Source organism: Macrosteles quadrilineatus, unplaced genomic scaffold (assembly GCF_028750875.1).
Source record: "Macrosteles quadrilineatus isolate MER2022 unplaced genomic scaffold, UCM_ALF_1.0 Scaffold_1__1_contigs__length_201487025, whole genome shotgun sequence".
In the NCBI taxonomy this organism is placed as follows: Eukaryota; Metazoa; Arthropoda; class Insecta; order Hemiptera; family Cicadellidae; genus Macrosteles; species Macrosteles quadrilineatus.
The window spans coordinates 58,892,782-58,905,023 of NW_026542594.1; the positions used below are offsets into that span (position 1 = coordinate 58,892,782).

General features: G+C 36.4%; 1 protein-coding gene across 1 annotated transcript in view; it reads left to right on the forward strand.

Annotated features, from left to right (window-relative positions):
- LOC128997356 (phosphatidylinositide phosphatase SAC2) overlaps positions 1-12,242 on the forward strand; it is a 124,538-nt gene that overhangs the window by 95,115 nt on the left and 17,181 nt on the right. Inside the window, exons 16-20 of the mRNA XM_054422997.1 lie at positions 340-466; positions 1,464-1,511; positions 4,625-4,769; positions 8,819-9,025; positions 10,141-10,250. Coding sequence (XP_054278972.1) covers positions 340-466; positions 1,464-1,511; positions 4,625-4,769; positions 8,819-9,025; positions 10,141-10,250 — 637 coding nt within the window. The remainder of the gene's footprint in view (positions 1-339; positions 467-1,463; positions 1,512-4,624; positions 4,770-8,818; positions 9,026-10,140; positions 10,251-12,242) is intronic.

Here is a 12,242-nt window from a genome sequence, read left to right on the forward strand (position 1 = left end):
GGAATTTTTTTTACTCATGAATAATTACTCATGAACTTTTTCTGGTTGGCCTGGTTAGACACTGTGAAAAGTATAAAGTATATTCAATTTGACGTCAAATTTGTTTGATAATTTTAAATATTACCCAATCAAATAGCCGTCCAAAATTCCAGCATTCTTTTTCGGACACCCTGAACAATTATTTTCAAAATTTTAATGATGACTTGAAAAAAGTTTTTAAAGTGAATGTACTCATTACATAGAATTTACCTAATAATTATTTGCATGTAATGTTAAAGTTTTCAATGCTCAAAAATATTTTTTACAATGTTCTTATTCCTTTGTATCTATTGATTTTAGGTACGATGATCAGATTGACAGAGTGACAAAATATCACCACGTCCCTCTACCAGATCTCAACCTGATAGAACTAGGAGTTGTCGATTTATCATTCTCCGTAGCTCAATCTACAATGCAGCTGTTCAAGGTAAAACAATCATTAGCCTACAGCCTTAGCTGGAAATAGATTTGTAAATTAGATGTAAAGTATTTTAGCCTAGATAAAGGCATTATGCATATTGAATAAATATAGCATATAGCATATAAATATTGCATGTAGCATATTGCATAAATTTTGTGTGGAGTAACCGGCAAGGAACTGTTTGGTCTTAAAATTCCATTGCAATTGATTTAACTCATCAAATTTGATTCATTACATTCCTTAAGATATTTTGCACTTACTATAAATAACCAAATTCAGTATTGCAGGTATCTTATTACTGAAGATATTATTTACCGAAAAACTATTGTTGATGTTGTTCTAAAAAGTAAATGAACAGCGAATAACTAATAGGAGGGTCAAATATTGTGAAGAGGACGTGTTTGGCAATGTTGTGCGAGTAGGCTGGCAGTGTTGATATACAATAGCTTGTTGTGCTGACCTGTTGAAGGCTGTTGTTTTAAGAAGGCCAGTGCACTTTATCAGGGGGACAGTTGTGTGTGTAGTGGGAGTGTGGAGTACTGGAGGACAGGAGGACAGGGTCCTTTTGGGGCAGCTGGAGCGTTTGGCCTTGGGTCCAGGTTAGACAATTTTAAGGGTTTCCAAATTGGGGTTTCAGTTGTATACTAAGTTATTATCATTGTTACAGTCCACTCTTTCCTTTTTGTTTGATTTATTTTTATGTTCTTGGTATTGTTTTGTGGGCTAACAATAAAGTTGGGTTTTGTAACCAAGTGCTGAGATTTTTCCTGCCCTACGTCACCCAAAGTAACAGTGGGTACCTCAATATGCTGAGGCTACCCACCGTCACAAAAACTCAGATCTGTATAAAAAGTACTGGTAATAACATCACTGTAATCTATTTTTTTACCCTTGCATTAATTTATTGTATTGATTGTTACAGCACAGTCTTGTAATTTTTTACCATTTTATTCAGGATACTGCCACACTTTCCGCTAAACTAAACTACTATCTGATGTTACAGTCAAAGAATACAAGAGGCCACTACTGCCTGAGACTTAACTACTCTGTGGCTGGTCAGTCGGAATACTGCCACACTTTCCGCTAAACTAATCTACTATCTGATGTTACAGTCAAAGAACACAAGAGGCCACTACTGCCTGAGACTTAACTACTCTGTGGCTGGTCAGTCGGAATACTGCCACACTTTCCGCTAAACTAATCTACTATCTGATGTTACAGTCAAAGAATACAAGAGACCACTACTGCCTGAGACTTAACTACTCTGTGGCTGGTCAGTCGGGATACTGCCACACTATCCGCTCAACTAATCTACTATCTGATGTTACAGACAAAGAATACAAGAGGCCACTACTGCCTGAGACTTAACTACTCTGTGGCTGGTCAGTCAGAATACTGCCACACTTTCCACTAAACTAATCTACTATCTGATGTTACAGTCAAAGAATACAAGAGGCCACTACTGCCTGAGACTTAACTACTCTGTGGCTGGTCAGTCGGAATACTGCCACACTTTCCGCTAATCTAATCTACTATCTGATGTTACAGTCAAAGAATACAAGAGGCCACTACTGCCTGAGACTTAACTACTCTGTGGCTGGTCAGTCGGGATACTGCCACACTATCCGCTCAACTAATCTACTATCTGATGTTACAGTCAAAGAATACAAGAGGCCACTACTGCCTGAGACTTAACTACTCTGTGGCTGGTCAGTCGGAATACTGCCACACTTTCCGCTAAACTAATCTACTATCTGATGTTACAGTCAAAGAATACAAGAGGCCACTACTGCCTGAGACTTAACTACTCTGTGGCTGGTCAGTCGGAATACTGCCACACTTTCCGCTAAACTAATCTACTATCTGATGTTACAGTCAAAGAATACAAGAGGCCACTACTGCCTGAGACTTAACTACTCTGTGGCTGGTCAGTCGGGATACTGCCACACTTTCCGCTAAACTAATCTACTATCTGATGTTACAGTCAAAGAATACAAGAGGCCACTACTGCCTGAGACTTAACTACTCTGTGGCTGGTCAGTCGGAATACTGCCACACTTTCCGCTAAACTAATCTACTATCTGATGTTACAGTCAAAGAATACAAGAGGCCACTACTGCCTGAGACTTAACTACTCTGTGGCTGGTCAGTCGGAATACTGCCACACTTTCCGCTAAACTAATCTACTATCTGATGTTACAGTCAAAGAATACAAGAGGCCACTACTGCCTGAGACTTAACTACTCTGTGGCTGGTCAGTCGGAATACTGCCACACTTTCCACTAAACTAATCTACTATCTGATGTTACAGTCAAAGAATACAAGAGGCCACTACTGCCTGAGACTTAACTACTCTGTGGCTGGTCAGTCGGAATACTGCCACACTATCCGCTCAACTAATCTACTATCTGATGTTACAGTCAAAGAATACAAGAGGCCACTACTGCCTGAGACTTAACTACTCTGTGGCTGGTCAGTCGGAATACTGCCACACTTTCCGCTCAACTAATCTACTATCTGATGTTACAGTCAAAGAATACAAGAGGCCACTACTGCCTGAGACTTAACTACTCTGTGGCTGGTCAGTCGGAATACTGCCACACTATCCGCTCAACTAATCTACTATCTGATGTTACAGTCAAAGAATACAAGAGGCCACTACTGCCTGAGACTTAACTACTCTGTGGCTGGTCAGTCGGAATACTGCCACACTTTCCGCTCAACTAATCTACTATCTGATGTTACAGTCAAAGAATACAAGAGGCCACTACTGCCTGAGACTTAACTACTCTGTGGCTGGTCAGTCGGAATACTGCCACACTTTCCGCTAAACTAATCTACTATCTGATGTTACAGTCAAAGAATACAAGAGGCCACTACTGCCTGAGACTTAACTACTCTGTGGCTGGTCAGTCGGGATACTGCCACACTTTCCGCTAAACTAATCTACTATCTGATGTTACAGTCAAAGAATACAAGAGGCCACTACTGCCTGAGACTTAACTACTCTGTGGCTGGTCAGTCGGAATACTGCCACACTTTCCGCTAAACTAATCTACTATCTGATGTTACAGTCAAAGAATACAAGAGGCCACTACTGCCTGAGACTTAACTACTCTGTGGCTGGTCAGTCGGAATACTGCCACACTTTCCGCTAAACTAATCTACTATCTGATGTTACAGTCAAAGAATACAAGAGGCCACTACTGCCTGAGACTTAACTACTCTGTGGCTGGTCAGTCGGGATACTGCCACACTTTCCGCTAAACTAATCTACTATCTGATGTTACAGTCAAAGAATACAAGAGGCCACTACTGCCTGAGACTTAACTACTCTGTGGCTGGTCAGTCGGAATACTGCCACACTATCCGCTCAACTAATCTACTATCTGATGTTACAGTCAAAGAATACAAGAGGCCACTACTGCCTGAGCCTTAACTACTCTGTGGCTGGTCAGTCGGAATACTGCCACACTATCCGCTCAACTAATCTACTATCTGATGTTACAGTCAAAGAATACAAGAGGCCACTACTGCCTGAGACTTAACTACTCTGTGGCTGGTCAGTCGGAATACTGCCACACTATCCGCTCAACTAATCTACTATCTGATGTTACAGTCAAAGAATACAAGAGGCCACTACTGCCTGAGACTTAACTACTCTGTGGCTGGTCAGTCGGAATACTGCCACACTTTCCGCTAAACTAATCTACTATCTGATGTTACAGTCAAAGAATACAAGAGGCCACTACTGCCTGAGACTTAACTACTCTGTGGCTGGTCAGTCGGAATACTGCCACACTTTCCGCTGAACTAATCTATTATCTGATGTTACAGTCAAAGAATACAAGAGGCCACTACTGCCTGAGACTTAACTACTCTGTGGCTGGTCAGTCGGAATACTGCCACACTTTCCGCTAAACTAATCTACTATCTGATGTTACAGTCAAAGAATACAAGAGGCCACTACTGCCTGAGACTTAACTACTCTGTGGCTGGTCAGTCGGGATACTGCCACACTTTCCGCTAAACTAATCTACTATCTGATGTTACAGTCAAAGAATACAAGAGGCCACTACTGCCTGAGACTTAACTACTCTGTGGCTGGTCAGTCGGAATACTGCCACACTATCCGCTCAACTAATCTACTATCTGATGTTACAGTCAAAGAATACAAGAGGCCACTACTGCCTGAGACTTAACTACTCTGTGGCTGGTCAGTCGGGATACTGCCACACTTTCCGTTCAACTAATCTGCGCTTCTTTAACAATGTTGCTGTATTGATTAAAACGGAGGAAGAGATGACTGGTGGGTTACTGGTTTACTTATAATGCTTTTTAGTGTTCAATAGGTTTAATCAAATATTGTAAAGTTCAAATCATTTAACCAACATTTAAGTGTTTGAGCCTGGCTTGATAGTAATGGATACATCTGAAGATTCAAATAGTTACTTAACCTAGAATAAGTCATATGTATTGTGATATTTTAAATTTCATAATTGGTAATATACCCTTGATCAGAATCAAGAATTTACCAATTATTGAAAGAAAAAAGAAAATTTGGAATAAATAACCTTCAGAATAACTTTCTCTTATTCTATAATATGATTAATGTTTGTACACACAAGGACTTTAAAACGGTTCCATTACTTTCTTCTAAATATCTTGTTATATCTTGTAAATATCTGTTATAAATATCTTAGTTTTAGGCTAAATCAATTTATGCTAAGTAGTCCAGGACCTGACTAGGGTTCTGTGTGCATGTCGTGTATAGAGAATTTTGCTTTTGCATTTCAATATAGGTGTCTTAGGAAGTGTTTTCCACTCGGGTGTCAAGTTCGCACCTGGTACGTTTTCGAGCTATGACGTCATCAAAATGGCGGCCATTGATTTTTTTAATTCGTATATTTCGCAAACTATTTGTCGGATCGGAATGAATTTTTGTTTGTTTGAAAGATAATTTTAAATGCTACCTGTTTTATATTTACACATTTGTTGTATGTTTAGTACATTCTTCGTAATATTGCAAAAACCTGTATTTTTAAATATTTTTGAGTTATTTTTGTTTGTAACGTTTTATTGATACAATTTATCAAAAACCACCAATGAAAAAAGTTGTAGAACATTTAAAAATCTTTACAAAAATACCAAATTCGATATGTTTTACTCAACAGATTACGTCAAGAAACTAGATAAGTCTCATAAAAACACCAATTTTGGCGCAAAAACGCCTATTAGTCCGGCATCTAGGGCAGTTCGCAAGTCTTATAAAGACAGTTTCACCATTCAATGTTGATGTATGTGTCTAAATAAGTGTTTTCAACTCGGGTGTCACGTCTGCACCCACTGCAGTTTCCGGTTATGACGTCATTAAAATGGCGGAAAGGGCTAAATTAAAAATAACTATATATTACACACCATGTATCGGATCGGAATGAACTTTTTTTTGTTTGAAAGAAAAGTTTACATGCTATCTTTCTTACATTTGCACTTTTGTTTTATGTTTAGTACATTTTTCGTAATTTTGCAAAAACCTATATTTTTAAACATTTTTGTGTTATTTTTGTCGATAACGTTTTATTGATACAATATATCAGAAATAACTTAAAGACAAAGTTGTAGCACGTTAAAAGAGCTTTACAAAAATACCAAAATCGATATGCTTTACTTAAAAGATCACGTCAAGAAACTAGAAAATCGTACAAAACAACCTAATTTTGCGCAAAAACGCATATAAATCCGACATCGATGGCTGTGTACGAGTCATATATAGACAGTTTTACCATTCAATGTTGATGTATGTGTCTAAAGAAGTGTTTTTAACTCGGGTGTCACGTCTGGACCCACTGCAGTTTCCGGTTATGATGTCTTTAAAATTGCTACATGTTACGATTTCACCAGCTATTTTACTTAAAATAAGACCATTACCCTCTTTTATGCAAATAAAAGCACAACAAATCAATGTAATTAGTCCATAGGAATGTTTCCACTATATAAATACCCCCGTTGCAGCAATCCTTTCGACTAAGCGAATTTCCATTTGCCTGGATTGATTTTCAATTAATCTATTAAATTAACATTGTTTGAGTTGTTGAGTAAATTAACATGTAGCAATTTTAAAGACATCATAACCGGAAACTGCAGTGGGTCCAGACGTGACACCCGAGTTAAAAACACTTCTTTAGACACATACATCAACATTGAATGGTAAAACTGTCTATATATGACTCGTACACAGTCATCGATGTCGGATGTATATGCGTTTTTGCGCAAAATTAGGTTGTTTTGTACGATTTTCTAGTTTCTTGACGTGATCTTTTAAGTAAAGCATATCGATTTTGGTATTTTTGTAAAGCTCTTTTAACGTGCTACAACTTTGTCTTTAAGTTATTTCTGATATATTGTATCAATAAAACGTTATCGACAAAAATAACACAAAAATGTTTAAAAATATAGGTTTTTGCAAAATTACGAAAAATGTACTAAACATAAAACAAAAGTGCAAATGTAAGAAAGATAGCATGTAAACTTTTCTTTCAAACAAAAAAAAGTTTATTCCGATCCGATACATGGTATGTAAAATATCGTTATTTTTAATATAGCCCTTTCCGCCATTTTAATGACGTCATAACCGGAAACTGCAGTGGGTGCAGACGTGACACCCGAGTTTAAAACACTTATTTAGACACATACATCAACATTGAATGGCGAAACTGTCTTTATAAGACTTGCGAACTGCCCTAGATGCCGGACTAATAGGCGTTTTTGCGCCAAAATTGGTGTTTTTATGAGATTTATCTAGTTTCTTGACGTAATCATTTGAGTAAAACATATCGAATTTGGTATTTTTGTAAAGATTTTTAAACGTTCTACAACTTTTTTCATTGGTGGTTTTTGATAAATTGTATCAATAAAACGTTACAAACAAAAATAACTCAAAAATATTTAAAAATACCGGTTTTTGCAAAATTACGAAGAATGTACTAAACATACAACAAATGTGTAAATGTAAAACAGGTAGCATTTAAAATTATCTTTCCAACAAAAAAAAAATCATTCCGATCCGACAAATAGTTTGCGAAATATACGATTAAAAAAAATCAATGGCCGCCATTTTGATGACGTCATAGCTCGTAAACGTACCAGGTGCGAACTTGACACCCGAGTGGAAAACACTTCCTAAGACACCTATATTGAAATGCAAAAGCAAAATTCTCTATACACGACATGCACACAGAACCCTAGTCAGGTCCTGGACTAAAGCTCTGATCTAGTAAAATAATGTTTTTTTTTTTTTTACATAAAATGGCAAATGTTTCTATTCATAACCTCAAATAGTTCTAGTTCAGTTACTATGATCAGAGTAAAAAAGTAGTTTGAGTTTAGTGTCTTAAGGGGATATGGCAGTGAAAATGCTAACTTCCTTAACATTATCACTAGATCTTTCAAACTTATACCATGTGTTTTATAGGCATAAAGAATAGGTATAAACATAGTTAAAAGTACATTTTTTCGTTAAGTACACCCTTAATATTTTTTTTAGTTTTTTTTAGGTAATTAACCAAATTTGATATAACTTCAGTTCTAATTATTTTATTTTAATCATTAATCATCAGTTTGCAGGGAATAATGCCTTCTAAATATTAAGGTAGAATTATAACAGTATCTTGATTTATTACTTTTTTATGGGTCATTCTGTAATTTTAAAAAAAGAAATTGGTTTTCTGTGGAAATAAAAAAATATTTTTTTACTTTAGAATATACATACATTATCAATTCTACCTAATTATTTAGATAATAACATTCTAAACACTTGGTAAAAATTTGAATCATGTAGCATAAACTGTTTTGAAGATATATCAAATTTAGTAGTTAAAAATGTTAAAAAACTGATTAGCGGGAATCGCACGCTAAAAGTTACATGTGGTAGGGGAGGAAAAGGTGGAAGGTATTGGGGGAATAGAATCCCCCAAGTAAACAGTGTTGCCAACATGCGTTTGTGACCATTCTTGTGGGCCTGTCAGACCGGGGTTTCGGTAAAAGTGTTAATATAGTCTACCTAAGGAAAATTTTAAATTTTACTGCCATTTATACACACAAAAAGTGAAATTTAAAGTATGTTTTTGAAAAAATATTTATACATAAAAATTTTATTGAAAGTAAATAATTTTGGTTCCAGTTGTATATAAAAGCATGAATTATAACCTTAAAAAAAATGCAGGTTGATAGCTCTAGTGGGTTATAAGCAAATGGGACATTAAAGTTGCTAATTTTACGTTGTGACCATAGGGCATATGATGCCCCCTTAATCTGGGAAATATGCTGCAGCTCAAGTTTACTATATTGTGTGGGTTTTAGAGTCACTAAGGGCTGTGGCTGAGACATTGGCTGTAGGGATGGAAGTGGCAGGGCTGGCACCAGCTCCTATCAAGCTGTGTGAAAAGCTGCAGCGCAAATCCACATTACAACCATCTTGGACTCACCACAGTGACTGTCTCTCAGTTCCTACAGGTTCTTTACCTCGTAATGTGTCAGAAACTCAGCTGAATAACATTAAGAGTGCAGGTGTGTTAAGGCTTCAAATAAATGTTTGGATTTATTTTAGCTGGGTAGTGTTTTTAGTATTCCATTCCTCGTCACCATTGTTAAATATGTAAAAATAACCTTTGAATCAAACACAATAATTAAATTCATTTTAATTAAAAATCTTAACAAAAACAATCAACTGTAAACAAAAGTATTTATTTAAACATGTGATTTCATACATTAAGCAACATTAATTGAAGCATGATTTTAGGCAGTAATAACCATCAGTAGTGTTGAACGACATCCAAGTGCTACGACGTCCAATGATATAAGTCAGTGTCAGGACACCAAAATACAATTTTTGAGCTGTTAATAATGTTTGAGTTGTCAAGACGTCCGTCCAATGTAAAATATTTGACTTTTGCACGACGTCCAAATCTCACCATGTCCAAAAAAGTACAGTAACTGCAATTAACATAGTCTTTCTACAAGCTCTGGACGTCATGAGATGGGTCGTTGTGAAACAGCGCACTACTCTTAAAAAAGTAGCAGTTGCACCACGTCCAAAGCCGCTGCCAGTTGCACCACGTCCAATAGCTCAGTGCTATCCCACAACGTCCAGAGCGCCTGCACATTGTGAGTACTGTTTTACCGCCTCTAGTGCATACTAACCTAAACCGAACCTAAGCTAACTTAACCTTGCTCAGTATGCAGGAGCTCTGGACGTCGTACAACTGGCAGCGGCTTTGGATGTGGTGCTACTTGTTAGTTTTTAAGAGTATAAAGTACTCTGTTGCACGACGACCAATCCCATGACGTCCAAAGCTTGCAGAAAGACTATGTTTATTGCAGTTACTGTACTTTTGGTCTTTGGACAGTTGCTACAGTTGAATAGTGGTCTTGGTCGTCATGAGACGGCTCAAAAATTATATTTTAGACGTTGTGACACTGAATTATACCATTGTGTTGTCGTGCAACACTCCCATATCCATCACTGATAGTGTGTATTTCCAAAAAAAAGAACTAATACTGTACTAGTGTGAACAGATAAGCGTATTTGTATTTTACTTGACTTGCTAAGTTAATTAGTTAACTCTAAATTTAGTTAAAAAAACGGGCACAAAAACAATAATTTTTATGTTTTACTATTTCAGGAACAAAAGCATTGTCAAATATGTCTCAACAATTGAGTAAATTGAACAAGTTAGGGATCGGCAGAAAACACTCAGAAAATAACCAAGCAGCTGTTGCTTCTGGAATTAAGGTAATTAAGTTAAAAAAATAGGACTTAACAAGGTGATTAGCAAATTGCGATTTTTAATAGAGTTCAAGACTCGTTTCCTAGACAAAACGTATACAGTAGACCCCCTCTTAACCGACCCTAATGGGACCGGACCTAGGTCGGATAACTCAAAAGGTCGGTTAAAACGGGCAATCCCTAAAATCATAACATAATTAAGTGTTATAAATTTTGAATTATATAATCATTATTTTGAAGTGCTTGTGATAAACTACTCTTATCTCCTTTTTTTTCCTATTGATAGAAAAGTCATAAAAACACTAAACACCGTTAAGTCAAATAGGCCTACTTTAAGTGGAATAGATTATAGTACTAGGCAAGAGTCAATAAAAATTCCTATTTTAATAACTTTAGTTCTAACCCCCCTTCCCTGCCCTCCCTACAAGTTGCATTGTTTGTTTACTCTAGCGATATGATAATCAGTTCTCAAAATCGTAACGCACTTTACGATTTTATAAATTTGCCGCACAGATAACAAATCAGATCAGGATGTGCTCGCACTATAAACGATGATGTCAAACTGACAATATGCTATATTTTCTGTGATCAATGCAAAATAATTTATTCTTAGTCACATCCTGTGGAGATAAGCGTATGGTTTGGTTCTCATCGCCCAGCGTGGGAGCGGAAATGCCGAGATTCCTAGAAAGCGGCGGTTAAGCCGAACTGCTCTCAAAGCAAGGTCGGTTAAAACAAACTGTGATATTTTACGATGGAAGGCGGATAATCCAATTATCGGTTAATACGAGGTCGGTTAAGAGAGGGTCTACTGTAATGCAATACCATTTCCTTTTACCTTTCAAAATTTTGTTATTAGGACTGTTATAAGGTGAATAAAGATAACTTGTAATCACATCATATTTGATCGAATTATCGTGTTAACGGGTGTAGGTCTTACCATGAGACCTATGGTAATAGCTTATTCCCTATTTGCCTATTTGGCAGAGCCGTCTTTATAAAATTGCGAGGCCTTGTTTAACCAAGCTCACCGGGGGATCTGGGTGGTACGAAGTATCCCCCAGCTGAGGGGGGGGTCTGGGGGTCCCCCCCGGAAAATTTTTGTAAAATTATACTTGTAAAGTCGTCATTTTAAGTACTTTGACGAAAAAAAATTAATATTTTACACTCTGAAAATGGGCGTGAATATTATTGCTAATTACACATATTATTGTTCCAATTCCAAAGTGGATATCATAAATATTGCACACGAAATTCTTTACAATCATTAATAAAAAAAATTAACACTTCTCCTTTACTGTGGATTGTGAATTGAATTAACACTTTGTAAATTAAACAAAGTGGCGGGATGACAATAATTAATAGTAAATGCTTAGGCTATCTTGTTTATTTATTTTTTTGTCAAGTTAGGTTTATTGTGTTTTCGGCAGTTGGTCTGTGAAGGGTGTTTTAAAGTTAAAAAAATATTACATAAATAATTGTCAATGAGATACTTGCAAATTCGTCATTTCTTTTACACTCTGTAAATGGCCGTTAATATCATAGCTAATTGCACATATTATTGTTCCAATTCCAAAGTGAATATCATAAATATTGTCCACGAAGTTCTTTACAATAATTAATAAAAAATGAACACTTCTCTTCACTGTGGATTGTCGTCCCGTCACTTTGTAAATAGTAAATGCTCATAGGCTAACTTGTTTATGTACTTTTTGTCAATATAGGTTTATTGTGTTTTCGTCAGTTGGTCTGTAATGGGGGGTTTAAAGGTAAAAAAATATTACCTAATTGTCAATGAGTTTTTAATAATAAATTAAAAGAGGTAGTATCATTACAGTGTAATTGATTCACAGTGTTACTTTTTACTTTAATGAAAAATATTGTTATAGGTTTATGTTTATTGCGAAATGCGAGTAGTTTACAGTCAGTCTTATCCACGCTGATTAGGGGAAGTACAAATGAGGCATTAGTTCAAAATTCCTCCGTGAACAGCGCTGT